The sequence below is a fragment of the Hemitrygon akajei genome, chromosome 2, assembly GCF_048418815.1.
Source record: "Hemitrygon akajei chromosome 2, sHemAka1.3, whole genome shotgun sequence".
NCBI classification, from domain to species: Eukaryota; Metazoa; Chordata; class Chondrichthyes; order Myliobatiformes; family Dasyatidae; genus Hemitrygon; species Hemitrygon akajei.
Window position 1 is genome coordinate 11,047,053 of NC_133125.1, and position 19,690 is coordinate 11,066,742.

Here is a 19,690-nt window from a genome sequence, read left to right on the forward strand (position 1 = left end):
ATACATGTAAATGTATATAGTAAATTGATCCTTTAATCAGCTTCCTCCTGACTTAAAGGCAATGTATTACACTTTACAATATGCTAAATTTAAATAAATATTTCTTTTCCAAATGTCTTCTGACTTCAAACATCTTCACCACTGGAAATGCTTTTCTCCTAACTCTGCCAAAATCATTCACGATTTTTAACAATTTTGTCAATAGCTCCTTTTAATCATCTCAGTTCCCATTTCTCCAATTCTTTGAAGAGCTGAAGCCTTTCTTCCCTGTTATTATTCCAGTCAAGCTTCTCTCCATAAATTTTCTTCATAGTGAAAACATTCTCCCCAATGTACAGTATTGGAATTGAGCAAAACTCCAATGGACACATATCCAGTGATTTAGAAAAGTTTATCAGAATGTCTTAGCAAATTTATTTTCCTATTAAAGCCAAAGAATCCGTATGTTTATTTTTAAACAGCTTTCACATTTTGTTATCATAAACTCCAGACCTCTCTATTTATACACCCTCTTAAAACTGTGTGGTTAGCATAATCATTTTACAAGTTGATAAACTGATTTGGGTTTGATTACTATCGTTGTCAGTGAGGAATTTCTCTATACTCTGCTGACCAAATGGGTTTCTTCAGGATGCTCCAGTTTTCTCCCACGTTCCAAGGTCGGGTTTGGGTTAGGGAGTTGTGAGCGTGCTACACTAGCACGGGACGTGTAGCAACACTTGCAGGCTGCCTCCAACACAACCTCGGACTGTGTTAGTCATTGATGCAAAACGACACATTTCACTGTATGTTTTGTTGTACATGTGACACTTAAATAAAGTTAGTCTAAAATAATCTTAACTTTAAGACTGTCCCTTTAGGGTTCATGTTGTTTCTCTTTGTACCCTCTGACAAAATATTTTGTGTGCTCAGATTACAAGTGCATCTTTGGCACCTGAAGATTGTTACTATACCCCTAACTGATTATATTTCTAGATTTTGTATCATGTGAAAATTTGATACATACAGGACTCACCCCACCAGGTTCAGGCACAGTTATTATCCCTCAACTATCAGGTTGTCAAACCAAAGGGAATAACTTCACTCAACTTCACTTGCCCCATCATTGAAATGTTCCCTCAGACTATGGACTCACTTTCAAGGACTCTTCATCTCATCTTCATCGATATTTGTTGTTTATTTATTTATTATTATTATTATTATTTATATCTTTTTGTATTTGCAGTTTGTGCCTTTTGCACTCGGGTTAAATGCTTAAGTTAGAGTGATCTTTCATTGATTCTATTATTCAATTAAGGATTTATGATGAGTATGCCTGCAAGAAAATGAATCTCAGGGATGTATATGGTGACGTACATCTACTTACATAATAAATTTACTTTGAACTGTGAACTTTTGAAATTACCTGATGAATATGAGCAGTTTTGGCCCCCTTATCTAAGAAAAGATGTGCTGGCATTGGAGAGAGTCTAGAGGAGGTTCATAAGAATAATTCTGTGAATGCAAGGTTTAACATGTGAGGAATGTTTGATGGCTCTGAATATGTACTCAATGAAATTTAGAAGAAAGAGGGATATCTCATTGAAACCTATTGAATAATGAAAGGTCTAGAGAGTGGATGTGGAGAGGATGATTCCTATAAGTGGATGAGTCTAGGACCAGAGGGCACAGCCTCAGAATAGAGGGATGTCCAGTCAGAACAGAAATGAGGAGCAATTTCTTTAGCCAGAGGGTAATGAATCTGGGGAATTCATTGCCACAAACAGCTGTGTAGGACAAGTCGTCGGGTATATTTAAAGTGGAGCTTGACCGGTTCTTGATTAGTCAATGGTTACAGTGAGAAGGTAGGAGAATGGGGTTGAGAGGGAAAATAAATCAGCAATGGTGGAGAAGATTCAGTGGGCCGAATGGCCCAATTCTATTCCTATATCTTATGATCTTATGGTCTAATAATCATCTGGAGGCCTGTATGTCAGCGAGAGCAGTGGTTGTACTCTGCAACTTGAGAAACACGACTAAATGTGGACTTCTCATGTCATGAACAATAATTCATGTGTGTGTGTGGTCGATGGGAAAGAGATAAGGGGCTTGTTTTGCTGTTGTTTCTGTCACTGTGGTTGTGTTGTTGTTTGTGTTGTTCTGCTAAACATGGTGGGCATGCTATGTTGTTGCTGGATGGTGTGGTGACATTTGTGGGCTGCCCCCAGCACACCCTTTGGTTGTATTAGTTGTTAACCAAACAGCACACTTTAGTGTATGTATTGATGTACATGTGATAAATAAATGAATCAGAATCTGAATTCACTGCTGCTGTAACTGATAGGTGATTGTATGATACTGTAATCATTAGAGTATGCGGTATTGGGAACAGTGTGGAGAGTTCATGGGTCAGCTTAGGGCTTAGAGATAGGGATAAGGGGGAGTTAGACGTCATAAAGAAGTACAGCACAGAAACAGGCCCTTTAGCCCTTCTAGCCCATGTCAAAACCATTTAAGCTGCCTACTCCCGTCGACCTGTACCAGGACCATAGCCCTCTATACCTCTACCATCCATGTACATATCCAAATTTATCTTCAATGTTGAAATTGAGATCACATGCACCATGTGTGCTGGCAGCTCATTCCACACGACTCTCTTGAACTTCTCACATTTAGCCCATGACCTCTGGTTGTTGTCCCACCCATCCTCAGTGGAAAAAGCCTGCTTGCATTTACCCTGTCTATACCCTTCATAATTTGTATACTTCTATCAAATCTCCTCTCAATGTTCTATGTACAAAGAATGCAGTCCTAACTTATACAATCTATCCCTATAACTCAGGTCCTTCAGACTCGTCAACATCCTCGTTAATTTTCTCTGTACTGTTTCAACCTTGTTTACACCTTCCCTGTAGATTGGTGACCAAACCTGCAAAATTAGGTCTCAGTAACATCTTATAAAACTTCTTTATAACATCCTACCTCCTGTACTCAATACATTGATTTATGAGGGTCATTGTGCCAAGAGCTTTTTGTATATCCCTATCTACACGTGACATTTTCACACGTGTGAAAATGTGAACATTTTCAACAAATTATGGTCCTGTGTTCCCAGATTCCTTTGTTCTACCACACTCTTCAGTGCCCTGCTATTCACTGGAAGGCCTACCCTGGTTGGTCCTACTGAAGTGCAAAACCTCACAGTTGTCTGCATTACATTACATCTGCCATTTTTCCAGCTGATGCAGATCCCTCTGCAAGACACAATAGTCTTCCTCACTGACCCCTAATCTTGGGGTCATCCGCAAATTTGCTGATCCAGTTAACCACATTATCATCCAGATCATTGATATGCGAAAACAAACAACAAATTATCCAGCATCGATCCCTACGTTACTCCACTAGTCACAGGCTTCGAGTCGGAGAGGCAACCATTTACTACCACTCTCTAGCCTGTCCCATAAAGCTGATGTCTAATCCAATTTACTACCTCATACTGAATGCCGAGCGACTGAACATTCTTGACCAACATCCCATGTGGGATCTTGTCAAATGCCTTACTATAGTCCATGTGGACACCATGTACTGCCTTGCGTTCATTCAGCTTCCTGGTAACATCATCGAAAAACTCTATAAGATTGGTTAGACACGAGCTATCATGCATGAAGCCATGCTGACTATCCTTAGTCTGTGTCTATCAGGGCAGTAAATGATGTAGTTCAGAGTCTGGATCAAAGCGATCGATCAGCAGTTGAAAGTCAGCGATCCTGGAAGTCAGGTCGGCAGGCTCTGAGGAAACCAACAATATCCAGTCTGGCTCAGAAGTCCTCATGGGTGTCGACTCCAAAGTCAGGCCTGGAGACCTATGTGAGTTTGGAAGTCAAGGCCTGAAGGTCAGACCCGTGATTGGCAGGTCCTTGGATCAATACCCAGACATTGGTGAAGTCTGGAAGGCAAAGCCGTATGTTGAAGCCCAGAGCGTGAAATTTGAAGGCCAGCAGGAGAGGCCTGAGGGAGTCTCAAGTGCCCAGATTGTCTGTGCAAGTCTGGATGTTGAGAAACCTGAAGCTAGAAAAACACGATTCTGTCACCATTCTTCATTCTTAATCAATTTGTACAAACATCATCAAACAGATTATCGATCACATTTGCATTATTGCTGGTTGAATGCAAATTGGTTGCTCTGTTTTACAAAAAACAAGAACAAATGCATTTCAAAAATAGGTGATTAGCTTGGGAGGTTCTGAAGACACTAAACTTTAGGTTTTCCTTTCAAAACTACAATCATACTCTGAAATCACAGCTTAATATCACATACCTTTCCATACAATGTCTTTCCAGAAAAATGGCTTGTTTACTATTTATCTTAAGTGCATTGATTGATCTGTCTTCCTGATAATACTGGGTAAATTGCCATGTGAACTTGGGAGTATTTAATTAACTGTCTGCAACTTCTCTGTTAATTTTCAAATCTGACAACCCCTATACTAAGTAGACAGGCTGGGACGGTGGTGTAGTTGTTTGGGTAATGCTATCAGAGTGCCAGTGACAAGGGTCCAATTCCTGTTGCTGCATGGGAGTCCTCTGGGTGCTCTATTTTCATCCTACATTCCAAAACCATACGGGTTAGTAGATTACTTGGTTTATTTATTTATTGAGATACTGCGCAGAATACCCCTTCTGGCACTTAATGCCGTGCCACCCAGCAATCCCCCAATTTAACCCCAGCCGAATCACATGACAGTTTACAGTAACCAACTAACCTACCAACTGGTGTGTCTTTGGACTGTGGGAGGAAACCCATGATGTAATGGAGAGAACGTACAAACTCCTTACGGGCAGAACAGGAATTGAACCCTGGTCACCTGAACTGTATAGTGTTGGCGAACCGCTACGCTACTGTGTCACCCATGGTTGCAAGGGTGTAATTGAGCAGCGTGGGTTCATTGGGCAGGGAGCGCCTTTTACTTCACTGTATCTCTAAATGAATAAAATGAAATAATAGTAGAATGCAAGATATTCCCAGAAACAAGAACAAGCAAGATTATTTCTCTTCTATTAAATCACAATTTTCACCACAATCTCTCTCTAGAAAAGCATATAATTGGTCTTGCTTCAGTGCCATTTCATGTCAGCTCATTTCATATATTTGCTCATTTTGTTTGTAAATGATCCACTTTCCTTCCTAATCCTGATATTTGTCATTTGTTCAGTTCCTGTTATAACTTTTAATAATCGTTTGTGAGGAAAGGTTGAGCGAACTAGGGCTTTTCTCCCTGGAGCAAAGCAAGATGAGATGAGAGGTGAATTGATAGAGATGTACAAGAGGTATAAATCAAGTGGCTAGCCAGAGACTTTTCCCAGGGATGGAAATGGGGAATAAATGGGCACATGATTGATTGGAGGGAAGTATAGGGGGCATGTCAAAGATATGTTCTTTGCACAGAAGTGGTGGGTGCATGGAACACCCTACCAAGGGTAGTGGTAGAGGCAGATAAATTAAAGACATTTCAGAAATGCTTAAATAAGCACATAGATGAAAGAAAAATGGAGAACAATGTAGGAGAAAAGGATTAGATTGATCTTAGAGTAAGTTAAAATCGCGGGACGAAGGGCTAGTACTGTACTGTAATGTTCTCTGTTCTAACACTCTGATTATTTAACTCAATTTGTTCACTTCAGTTTTGTTCTATTCAGCATTTTGTTGTTAATACAACAATACTGAGATAAATTTCTTAAATAATGAGGAGAATTTTATCTATCATCTTTCATCGTGAATGGGGTGACCGATTAATGAAAACTCTAACTTGAAGTTCAAGTTTATTATTGTCATTCAACCATACATGAATACAGTCAAATGAAATCATGTTACTCTAGGGACAAGGTGCAAAACACAGTATGAACAGTCATTCACAGCGTAATACAGCACATTTAAAATAGCAGTAAAATAGTCAGACACAGAGAAAAATATTCCAAGTCCCTAAGTCCTTGAATGTTGCAGCAGTCAGCAGTCGAACTTGTAGGATGTAGTCCCTCTGGACAATATTGGATTGATCTTTTATTTGACAGTGTATGGAGTTGCTTAGATTTGGCCCAGTTTGGATATTTTAGAGCTAAACAGAGAGGCACACAGCATAAAAATTTAATGGTTTCATGGACTATTCAGAAATCTGATAGCTAAGGGGAAAAAGTTGTTTCTAAGTTGTTGAGTGTGGGTCTTCAGACTCCTTACCTCCTTTCCAATGATAGCAAGAAGAGGACATTCTCAATAATAAGCAGATTTTTATCACTTTATCATGGACTGTGGGAATTGAATGATTTTTGTTCATTAGCAGAAGCAAGCAGCAATGTGGTTTGTTGACTCAATTTTGAGCAGAACTGATAATTGTAGCTATCATATTTACTAACACAAGAATATGTACGGTGACAACTAGATATATTGAAAACAATCAAGTGAACCTGCTTTGTTTCAAAAGGCCTGCATGTTATCAGGAAATTGAATCAAGGATCACAGTACATTTATTATCAAAGTTTTGTATGTATAGGATTCTACCCAGTACATCATGGGTAAAACCCTCCCAATCATTGAGCACATCTACATGAAACACTTCTAGGAAAGCAGGATCCATCCTCAGCGAACCCCACACCTACATCATGCATTCTTCTCACTGCTGCCATCAGGTAGAAGATAGATAGATAGATAGATAGATAGATAGATACTTTATTCATCCCCATGGGGAAATTCAACTTTTTTCCAATGTCCCATACACTTGTTGTAGCAAAACTAATTACATACAATACTTAACTCAGTAAAAAAAATATGATATGCATCTAAATCACTATCTCAAAAAGCATTAATAATAGCTTTTAAAAAGTTCTTAAGTCCTGGCGGTAGAATTGTATAGCCTAATGGCGTTGGGGAGTATTGACCTCTTCATCCTGTCTGAGGAGCATTGCATCGATAGTAACCTGTCGCTGAAACTGCTTCTCTGTCTCTGGATGGTGCTATGTAGAGGATGTTCAGAGTTATCCATAATTGACCGTAGCCTACTCAGCGCCCTTCGCTCAGCTACAAGAGCCTCAGGACTCGCACCACCAGGTTCAAGAATAGTTACTATCCCTCATCCATCAAGCTCTTAAATAAAAGGGGATAACTACACTCACTTGCCCCATCACTGAAGTGTCCCCATAACCAATGATCTCAGGGACTCCTTATCTCATTATCTCACGTTCTTGTTATTTTTGCTATTTATTTATATTTGCATTTGCAGTTTGTTGTCTTTTGCACCCTGGTTAATTTTTCATTGACCCTAATATAGTTACTATTTTATAGATTTGCTGAGTATGCCCACAAGAAAATGAATCTCAGCGTTGTATATGGTGACATATATGTACATTAATATAAAATTTACTTTGAACATTTTGTACACTTTGAGATTTGTCTCCTTACAGAGGCAATAAAACAAAAAAAAATGGAACTCTAAAAAAAGACCATCAAACAACCAACATTCAATAAAAAGAACAAATTGTGCAAACAATAGATGTAAGGAAGTAACATTCAGAGTTAAAGGTCACCAAAGTGAGTTCAGAGCCACGAAGCCAGTCATCACTGCAGTCTCTCTAGGAGCCTGTTAGTTGTAGGCAACACCCTTAGTTCACCCTAATCTAGACTAAATACATTTTAGATTATTTGCTAAAGTGCTCTGTATGAAAATGCACGTAGTGAAACCAAGTCCAACATATTGTAAGAACTTGTCTCCTGTTTGTCCAAAAGTTCAAAATTCATGTTTTCCTTGGAATGTGAAAAAAGGCATATTTACCCTTTTCTATAAGTTGACATTTCACAATTAATATGCATTTGATGTAAGTTTTTAATTTTGTAGTGTGTTATCTGTATTCATGGATATTGTTCTCTGCTAGTTTTGTATGGAATGAAGCTATTTCATTAAATCTGGAGTAATATCCTAAATAATTTGACTAAAATACTTATACCAGCAAGCCCCACAAATTATCTTTATGTACAGTTGTCTTTGGTCAAAGGAACAGTAAATGCTGGAAGCAAGAAAGCTGTTGCGCATTAAAATTACTTATCAATAGAAATCAAAGTTTATATAACAGGACCTCAAGAAATCAGTCGATTTTCTTCTATATCATTTTATGTGGATTGATTGAAAAGTGTGCAGGCCTTTCATGATAATTACTGTGAATATCGTGAAGTCTGCCAAATTTTGGCATGTTATCTGAAACTTTGTCAAACTGCTATAGAGACACGGTGGGGAGCATCCTGACTGATTGTATCATGGCCTGGTATGGAAAAAACCTACAAAAAGTAGAGGATACTGCCAAACCCATCACAGAAAAAGCCGACTTTGCCATTGAGTACACTTACAAGGAGCACCGTCACAAGAAAACAGCATCCATCATCAAAACTCCCACCATCCGGGCCATGCTCTCTTCTCGCTCCTACCACTGGGCAGCAGGTACCGGAGCCTCAGGTCCCACGCCAGCAGGTTCAGGAACACTTATTACCCTTCAACCATCAGGGTCCTGAACCAGCATGGAAAACTTCACTCACCTCAACACTGAACTGATACCATAACATACGGACTCACTTACAAGGAATCTACAACTCATGTTTTTAATATTATTTATTATTATTATTATTATTTTGTTGTATTTACACAGTTTCTCTTCTTTTGCACATTGCTTGTTTATTCATCTGTGTTTGTGTGTGGTTCTTCATCCATTCTTTTGTGTTTATTTGTACCTAATGTGAATGCCGCAAAAAATGAACCTTAGGGTAATATATGGTGACATACACGTACTTTGATAATAAATTTACTTTGAACTTTGCAGTACAATTAGTTCCCACTGCTCAAAATAAACCAGGAAAAACATTGTGGCTTCCAAATTATCTGTATGGTAGAGTGGTTTGTCACAAGAAGAACTGGAAGAACTGTGGGAACAAATATGGTTTACACTGTTAAGAACTTATGGAGTGAGCATTGGAGTGATTAACTTATTACTTAAATAATTAAAGATTGAATTATTGAAACTGAGAAAACATAAAGTTTGCATCAAAATAGGCCATTTTAAGTAAAGTATTGCAAAGGACTTGCATTTAAAGTGAGAGTGGGGATTTTCAAAGGAGTTTTTTGCACAGAAAGTGTTGGTTGCCTGGAATGTGCTGTCTGGGGTGGTGGTAGAGGCAGATACGTTAGAGACTTTTAAGAGACGTTTATACAGGAACGTGAATGGGAGTGGAATGGAAGGATAGGGACATTGTGTAGGCAGAAGGGATTCGTTTAGTTGGCCATGTGATTACTAATTTATTTGGTTCAGCATAACATTGTTAGCCAAAGGGCTTTATCCTGAGCTGTACTGTTCTATATTGCATGTTCTAGAACAGTTTAGCAGGTTACAAAATGTACATCATGTGAGATTCATTACAACAATTAGAAAAGACTTTTTCAGCAATTTTGTTTTCTATTCTTTATCCACACAGATATAAACGAGTGTGAGTTTGAGCCGTGTAGAAATGGCGGGATTTGCACTGACCTCATTGCAAACTATTCCTGTGAATGTCCAGGAGAATTCATGGGCCGAAATTGCCAGTACAGTAAGTAATGTGTTTTATTAATGATTAAAAATATCTAGTGGCTGGAAATAATGGTATACCGTCATTTAATATTTCTCTCTGTGTGAAAGTTATCTGTGTTATATAAAGCTGATCAAGAACCACAAGAGTTATAAGGGGAGCTGATAAGGTAATTGGATCAAGCAGGAAACCTGGAGTTTGAGGAATTTTATTTATTTATTTAGAGATACAGTGTGGAAGACAAATTTCAGAGTTGTATATGGATACATGTTTTGGTAACAATTGAACCTTTGAACAGGCCTTTCTGGCCCAACAATCACTGTCACCCAGAAAGCCACCTAGCCTAATCACAGGACAAGTTACATTGACTGTGGGAGGAAACCGGAGCTTTGGGGAGAACCTATGCATTAATGGCAAGGACGTACAAACTCTCTTCCAGGCGGTGCTAGAATTGAACTCTGAACTCGGACACCCCGAGCTCTAATAGTGTCACACTAACCGCTAGGTGGTCATGACGCTCTCTCTAGGGAAGGAAATGGAAGAGATGGATCAAGGAGCAACTTTATTCACCATACACATCTACATGTATTAGGTTGATGCGACATGCAACTAAATAAGCTTTTAACAGGTATACTGTGCATAAGTACGTATATACCAGCATGTATTTAGAATGTAAACACCATTATAAAAAGTGAAGTGGTAGTGTTGTCTCATGCACTAAAGAACTTGTCTTGCATACCATTCATACAGATTAAATCATTACAGCAATGCACTGAGGTAGCACAAACTTCAACATTCAAAGTAAATTTATCATCAAGGTACATATCTGTCTCCATTTACAGCCCTGAGATTCATTTTCTTGTGGGCATACTCAATAAATCTAATAACCATAATAGGATCAATAAAAGACCGCACCAACAAGGCAGACAACCAGTGTGCAAAAGACAACAAACTGTGCAAATACAAAAAGAATGAAAGCGATGAAATAATGATAATAATAGATCAATAAATCCAAATAACATGATATGAAGAGCCTCGAAAGTGAGTCTATAGTTTGTGGGAACAGTTCAGTGATGGGGCAAGTGAAGTTCTCCCTTCTGATCTAAAAGTTTGATGGTTCAAGGGTAAGAAGTGTTCCAAAACTTTATGGTGTGGTGCCTGTGATTCTTACACCTGCTTCCTGAAGGCAGCAGTAAGAAGAGAGCATGGCCTGGATGGTGATGGTTCTCAGAAGTCTGAAGAAATTTGATTTAAGACCATAAAACCATAAGATATAGGAGCAGAAGTAGGGCATTCTGCCCATCGAATCTGCTCCATGGACTGATCCAATTCTTCCAGTTATCCCTTCTCCCATGCTTTCATCCCATACCCTTTGATGCCCTAGCTAAGAAAGAAGCTATCTATCTCTTCCTTAAATACACCCAATGACTTGGCCTCCACAGCCGCTCGTGGCAACAAATTCCACAGATTTACCATCCTCTGACTAAAGTAATTTCTCCGCATATCTGTTCTAAACGGATGTCTTTCAATCCTGTAGTTGTGCCCTCTTGTCCTAGACTCCCCTACCATGGGAAATAACTTTGCTACATCTAACCTATTCAGGCCTTTTAACATTTGGAATGTTTCAATGAGATCCCCCCTCATTCTCCTGAACTCCAGGGTATACAGCCCAAGAGCTGCCAGATGTTCCTCTTACGGTAACCCTTTCATTCCTGGAATCATTCCTGGAACCTTCTCTGAACCCTCTCCAAATGTCAGTATATCCTTTCTAAAATGAGGAGCCCAAAACTGCACTCAATACTCCAAGTGTGGACTCACGAGTGCCTTATTGAGCCTCAACATCACATCCCTGCTCTTTTATTCTGTAACTCTAGAAATGAATGCCAAGATTGCATTCATCTTCTGCACCACCGACTCAACCTGAAGGTTAACCTTACAGAATCCTGCACAAGGACTCCCAAGTCTCTTTGCATTCCTGCATTTTGAATTTTCTGCCCATCTAAATAATAGTCTGCCTGTTTATTTCTTCCACCAAAGTGAATGACTATACACGTTCCAACATTGTATTTCATTTGCAACTTCTTTGCCCATTCCCCTAAACTGTCTAAGTCTCTCTGCTTCCTCAACACTACCCACTTCTCTACATACCTTTGTATAATCGGCAAATTTAGCCACAGATCTATTAATCCCATAGTTCAAATCATTGACATACATTGTAAAAAGCAGTGGTCCCAACACCGACCCCTGTGGAACCCCACTGGTAACCGGCAGCCAGCCAGAATAGGATCACTTTATTCCCACTCTCTGTTTTGTGCCAATACTCCACCCATGCTAGTAGCTTCCCTGTAATTCTTATCTTGCTAAGGAGCCTCACGTGTGGCACCTTGTCAAAAGCCTTCTGAAAATCCAAGTACACCACATCTACTGCATCTCCTTTGTCTACCCTACTTGTATTTTCCTTTAAAAACTGCATTAGGTTTGTCAGGCAGGATTTTCCTTTCAGGAAACCATACTTGCTCTTTGGCCTATCTTGTCTTGTGCCTCCAGAGGTACCCCGTAATCTCATCCTGAACAATTGATTCCAACAACTTCCCGATCACTGATGTCAGGCTAACAGGTCTGTAGTTTCCTTTCTGCTGCCTCCCACCCTTCTTAAATAGTGGAGTAACAATTGCAATTTTCCATTCATCTGGTAAAATTCCAGAATCTATCGATTGTTGAAAGATCATTGTTAATGCCTTCACAATCTCTCCAGCTAATTCCTTCTGAACCCAAGGGTGCATTCCATCAGGTCCAGGAGATTTATCTACCGTCAGACCATTAAGCTTCCTGAGCACCTTCTCAGTTGTAATTTTCACTGCACATACTTCACTTCCCCAACACTGAATGTTTGGTATACTGCAGTTGTCTTACACTATGAAGACTGATGTAAATACATAGTCAGTTCCTTTGACATCTCTGATTCTCTCATTACAATATCTCCAACATCATTTTCTATTGGTCCTATATCTACCCTCAATACTCTTTTACCCTTTATATACTTAAAAAGGCTTTTAGTATTACCCCTCAACCATCAGGATCTTGAACCAGAGGGGATAATTTCACTCAGCTTTGCTTGCCCCATCACTGAACTGCTCCCACAACCTATGAACTCACTCTGAAGGACTCTTTATTTCATGTTCTTGATATTTATAGATTATTTATTGTTATTATTACTATTATTATTTATTATGGTATTTGCACAGTTTGTTTATTTTCTACCTTGGTTGTTTGTCTGTCCTGCTGGTGTGATCTTTTATTGTGTTTCTTGTATTACTGTGAATGCCCACAAGAAAATGTATCTCAGGGTAATACTTTGATAATAAATTTACTTTGAAATTTGAACTTTGCAAGTGGTGATGTTCGTTTCTTCTTTAATACTTTTCTGGTGGACTCGGTGGCTTTTGTGAATGGTTCTTTCTCAGTAACTGACATGATCACACCAACAGCCACCATCTGTCTCATATCATGGAGATCAAAGTGACCAAGAGGACTCAACAAGTCATATTCTCAGTATTATTTATTGCACAGTGTGTCTTCTTTTACACATGGATGTTATTTGTCAGTCTTTGTATTTTTCATTGTCTCTACTGTATTTCTCTATTCTACTGTAAATGCCTGCAAGAAAATGAATCTCAAGGTAGTACATGTTGATGTATACATACTTTGATAATCAATATTCTTTGAACATTGAACTTTGTATGTTCCCTGGTTCTGAATTCTGCTGTGTTCCACACATTATCATCATTGGAACTCAGCAGCATTACAAGACCCCAAATGCACTATTTCTGTCAATAAGGCTGGTCTTGTTTATCAACATGGATCAAAAGTGAAGATGAATTTTTTGCACCAGATTATCACTTAGTAGCCACACTCTCTAAGCACCCACAACCATCTCTGCATTCGAGAAGAGATAAGACCCATCAGAACAGAAGGCCCGGGGATCACAGTGAGTTGGTAAATTTGCCCTGGAAGCAACAAGAGAAGTATAAAGGAACTTTAAAATGCATCAGTCTTATCATTTGGTATCTATTTAATATACATATACTGCAGTTGATTTACTTATTAATTTGTTTTTTGTTTTTTTCTTCTTCTATATTATGTATTGCATTGAACCGCTGCTGCTAAGTTAACAAATTTCATGACAGGTGCCAGTGATAATAAACCTGATTCTGATTCTGGTAGGGAAACAGGTTCTTTTCCTACCCTTGTCTGTCAGTAGTTTGTACGTTCTCCCTGTGACCACGTTTCCTCCCACAGAGACCCTGACGGGCTTCCCCTGGGACATCCTTGGACTGTGTTTGTTGTTGATGCAAAATGATAAATTCCACCGTGTGTTCCAATTCTCCAATGACCTGTGACAAAGCAAGCCTTTAATTCTTTATTTCAAAGGCAGCTCAAACATACACAAGCTACATCAGCCGCCTTGGGGCACTCAGTTAAATGAATGCTATCCACAGTATGTTTGCAAAGGGTTCAAAGTAAAATTATTATCAATGTACATTAATGTCACCATATACAACCCAGAGATTTATTGTCTTGCAGACATTCCTAGTAAAACAGAGAAATACAATGAATCAATGATTAACTACACACAAAGACTGAGAAACAAGCAATGTGCAAATACAAAAGACCAACAAATAAATAAATAAGCAAGCAAGCAGACAAATAAATAATTAATACTGAGAACATGAGTTGTAGAGACTTTAAAATGAGTCCATAGGATGTGGAATCAATTCAAAGTTTATTATCAAAGTACACATGTGTCACCATGTATAACCCTGAAATTCATTTTCTTGTGGACATACTCAATAAATCAAAAATAGAATAATCACCATAATAATCACCATTACAGAATCAGTGAAAAACTGCACCAACTTGGGCATCAACCAGTATTCAAAAGACAACAAACTGCGCAAATATACAGAGAAAAATATAATAATAATAAATAAATAAGCAATAAATAGCGAGAAAATGAGATGAAGAGTCCTTGAAGGTGAGTCCATAGGTTGTGGGAATATTTCAATGATGGGACAAGTGAAGTTGAGTGAAGTTATCCCCTTTGGTTCAAGAGCCTGATGGTTGAGGGGTAATAATGTTGAGATGGTTGTATGTTAGGGCAATAATAGAATTCATTAATTTTAGTTATCCACACTGTAAAGTTCAAAGTAAAATTGATTATCAGAGTATATACATGTCACTGATACAACCCTGAGACTTTTTTTCTGTGGGCATGCTTAGCAGATCTATAGAACAGTAACTATAAACTGTAAGCTGTAAACAAACTGCGCAAATGCAGATATAAATAAATAGCAATAAATAACGAGCAGCAAATACTCATAAAACAGAATCCTTAAATGAGTGTAGCTATCTCCTTTTATTCAAGAGCCTGATGGTTGAGGGGTAGTAACTGTGGTGCGAGTCCTGAGGCTGTGGTATCTTCTATCTGATGGCAGCAGTGAGAAAAGAACCTGGCCTGGTTGGTGAGGATCTTGGATGATGGAGACTGCTTTTCTATGACAACATTTCATGTAAATGTGCTCAGTGGTTGGAGGGGTCACACTTGTTCAGTAGCCTGATGGTTGAAGGGTAATAACTGTTCCTGAATCCGGTGGTGTGGGACTTAATGCTCCTGTACCTCCTGCCTGTTGGTAAAAGTGTGGTAGAAGAGCTTGGCCTGAATGGTGAGGGTCCTTGTTCATGGATGCTGCTTTCCTGGTGGAATTGTTTGTGTCAGGTAATCTCCCTGTCATAGAAGATCATGCTGAAGATGCAGAAAGATTAAGCACTGAAGTGCGAGAGTGGCTCGGAATCCTCTTCCACACCTACTAATCTGGTGGCTCTGCAGAAAGTGTCAGAATGTCAGCTGTGTAGAAGTTTCAAATCAGTGACCATTTTGCAGCTTAACCATCTGGTATGTTGCGCAAAGCTTCTTTAAGTTTATCATTTGACAATGTTAGTATCATTAAAATATTTATTTGAATGCTTCATGAGATACTGTGGCATTAAACATACATTCATTTTAGTTAAACATAGAACATAGAATAGTACAGCACATTACAGGCCCTTCAGCCCACAATGTTGTGCCGACCCTTAAACCCTGCCTCCCATATAACCCCCCCCCCACCTTAAATACCTCCATATACCTGTCTAGTAGTCTCTTAAACTTCACTAGTGTATCTGCCTCCACCACTGACTCAGGCAGTGCATTCCACGCACCAACCACTCTCTGAGTGAAAAACCTTCCTCTAATATCCCCCTTGAACTTCCCTCCCCTTACCTTAAAGCCATGTCCTCTTGTACTGAGCAGTGGTGCCCTGGAGAAGAGGTGCTGGCTGTCCACTCTGTCTATTCCTCTTAATATCTTGTACACCTCTATCATGTCTCCTCTCATCCTCCTTCTCTCCAAAGAGTAAAGCCCTAGCTCCCTTAATCTCTGATCATAATCCATACTCTCTAAACCAGGCAGCATCCTGGTAGATCTCCTCTGTACCCTTTCCAATGCTTCCACATCCTTCCTATACTGAGGCGACCAGAACTGGACACAGTTCTCCAAGTGTGGCCTAACTAGAGTTTTATAGAGGTGCATCATTACATCACGTTTCTTAAATTCTATCCCTCGACTTATGAAAGCTAACTCCCCATAAGCTTTCTTAACTACCCTGTCTACCTGTGAGGCAACTTTCAGGGATCTGTGGACATGTACCCCCAGATCCCTTTGCTCCTCCACATTACCAAGTATCCTGCCATTTACTTTGTACTCTGCCTTGGAGTTTGTCCTTCCAAAGTGTACCACCTCACACTTCTCAGGGTTGAACTCCATCTGCCACTTCTCAGCCCACTTCTGCATCCTATCAATGTCTCTCTGCAATCTTTGACAATCCTCTACACTATCTACAACACCACCAACCTTTGTGTCGTCTGCAAACTTGCCAACCCACCCTTCTACCCCCACATCCAGGTCATTAATAAAAATCACAAAAAGTAGAGGTCCCAGAACAGATCCTTGTGGGACACCACTAGTCACAACCCTCCAATCTGAATGTACTCCCTCCACTATGACCCTCTGCCTTCTGCAGGCAAGCCAATTTTGAATCCACCTTGCCAAACTTCCCTGGATCCCATGCCTTCTGACTTTCTGAATAAGCCTACCATGTGGAACCTTGTCAAGTGCCTTACTAAAATCCATGTAGATCACATCCACTGCACTACCCTCATCTATATGCCTGGTCACCTCCTCAAAGAACTCTATCAAGCTTGTTAGGCACGATCTGCCCTTCACAAAGCCATGCTGACTGTCCCTGATCAGACCATGATTCTCTAAATGCCCATAGGTCATATCTCTAAGAATCTTTTCCAACAGCTTTCCCACCACAGACGTATGGCTCACTGGTCTGTAATTACCCAGACCATCCCTACTACCTTTTTTGAACAAGGAGACAACATTCGCCTCCCTCCAATCCTCCAGTACCATTCCCGTGGACAACGAGGACATAAAGATCCTAGCCAGAGGATCCACCCCCCCACTCCACCCCTAAACTATTATTGAACTTTAATCACTTTAAACTACTTTTGATACCGCTGTTTACATTGTAAATAATGGACAATCTGATCTGGACTGACAACACCTCTTCATTAGTCAAGAAGCCACAGCAGTGTCTACACGTTCTGAGGAGACTGAAGTGTGCAAGTCTCCCCAGCCCCATTCTACCAACTTTCTACACAAACACCATTGAGAGTGTCCTGTCCGACCGCATCATTGTGTGGTACGGAAGCTGCAAGGTATCAGACTGCAAGACCCTACTGGGGATAGTAAACATAGCCAAGAGGATCACTGGGCTCCCCCAACCCCCTATTTGTGACATTTACCCGGAGCGTTGTACCGGCCCAAAGCATTGTTGAGGATCCCTACCCACCCCCCCCCTCCCCATCCCACAATCTCTTTGACCCACTACCATCAGGAAGAAGTTACAGGAGCATCAGGACTAGGACTGTCAGACTGAATACCCTGCCACCACCGAGGTGTTTACTGTTTACCCATCTGTGCATTTCACAAACATTCTGTATGATAGTTTATTAACTTATTTGTGCTAATATTTTGTTTTATGTGCTGTGTATGAAACATGTATTAGGGGTGCATCGTGTTCTGGAGGAACATTGTTTCATTAAATTTGTACAGTCAGGTGACAATAAACTTGAACTGCTATTTATGCTCATTTTATTCCATGTCTGTATTTCTAACATTATTTTATATTAGTGAAATTTATTTTTTAGCTGCAAGATGCACCAACACACTACAGCAAATTCCTAATACCTGTAAATATATATGGTGAATAAAGCTGATCCTTGATCCTAGATTCTCGAAATCACCCTGTGCCTAACAGTGAAGCTGAAAAGTTTGTACATACAGTATTTTGAAGGAAATTTTAAAGAAGCAAAGCTGTTCCAGTTTGACAATGATTCAATGTTTGGCTAACTTCTGACGTACAAAATAGCACAATGACACATTCTACTCTATACTTCATCCCTGATGTGTCAGAGTCTTCAAACAGGATTAACGTTTGGTCTGGCTTAGCTCGAGGAAAAAGTGGGGAGGCTGTATTTAAAGCAAACACCAGGTGAGAAGAAACAAAATGAAGCCATTCAGACGAATGAAAAACTGAGACACCACCATTACTGATGTATCACTGTCTGGTATGGCGGTGGGGGGGGGGGGGGGAGGCGGGTTCTGCTGCACAGGATCAAAGTAAGCTGCAGAGAGTCATAAAATTAATCAGCTCCATCATGGGTACTAGCCTCTGTAGTATCCAAGATATCATCAAGGAGTGGTGCCTCAGAAAAGCAGCTTCGATCATCAAGGACCCCCACCAGCCAGGACATGCCCTCTTCTCATTGCTACCATCAGGAAGGAGGTACAGGAGCCTGAAGGCACACACTCAATGATTCAGGAACAGCTTCTTCCCCTCTGCCATCCGATTTCTAAATGGACATTGAACCCATGAACACTACCTCACTACTTTATTTTCTGTTTTTGCACTACTTATCTTAATTCAACTCTTTAATATACTTACTGTAATCCAGTTTTTAAAATATTTATCATGTATTGCATTTTACTGCTGCTGCAAAATTAGTGAATTTCACGATGTATGCTGGTGATACTTAGGGAATGCACACAAAATGCTGGAGGAACTCAGCAGGCCAGGCTGCATCTATGGAAAAGAGTAAACAGTTGATGTTTTGGGCCAAGACCCTGCATCAGGACCTTCAGCATTTTGTGTGTATTACTTTGATCTCCAACAGATGCAGATTTTCTCTTGCCAGTGTGATATTAAACCTGATTCTCATTCTGACTGTCAAGACAGATGAATAAGTATGAGATAACAATATTTTGAATAAATTGCAGAAAAGGTCAAAAATGTCTGAGTTTGAGCTGAATAATGTTTGTAGCAGGAGCCATTTCTGAACATGCTGAAGAAATTTGTAATGACAGATGTAGGTATTCCAGAATCACCATGGCTATTGAAGACATGTGTTCAGTGAGTTTAGTTAAGATGTCACACCTTCTTCAGATCAAATTTGAACAGAAATGATCAAAAAACAAAGAATTGCCAGATGCTAGAGATCAGAATTAAAAATTATTTTTAATCAGAAGTAGGAAATGATGGAGACGAGGAAGAGGTGGAGAGAACAAAGAAAACTCGTGGAGACCAAGAGAGTTAATGGCACAAGGGACAGTAGTGTTAGCTGAAAAATGGTGAGGAAGGCTCGTGAAGGCATGATGCCTTACAGCACCAGCATTTGCAATCAGAGTTATCAGACCTCTTGTGCAATAAGGTAGACGCTTGATCTTACAGCTTACCTCGTTATGATCCAACACTTTAGCTTTTACCTACAATGTGCTCAATCAGTAGCTGTGACACTTTACTCTGCATTGTTATATTTTTTGCCTTATTATAGCTCAATACCCTGTGCAGTGATTTGATCTGTATGAACAGTATGCAAGACAAACTTTGTACTGTATCTTGGTACATGTGACAGTAATAATCCAATCATCATCATCATTATGTGCCTTGT

The 19,690-nt window shown here is 39.7% G+C and overlaps 1 protein-coding gene across 2 annotated transcripts in view; it reads left to right on the top strand.

Annotated features, from left to right (window-relative positions):
• The window catches only part of LOC140739061 (EGF-like repeat and discoidin I-like domain-containing protein 3), a 292,599-nt gene that overhangs the window by 114,674 nt on the left and 158,235 nt on the right, over positions 1-19,690 (top strand). For both annotated transcript variants that reach the window (XM_073067021.1, XM_073067017.1), the window contains one exon: positions 9,485-9,598. In XM_073067021.1, the coding sequence (XP_072923122.1) occupies positions 9,485-9,598 (114 nt within the window). The remainder of the gene's footprint in view (positions 1-9,484; positions 9,599-19,690) is intronic.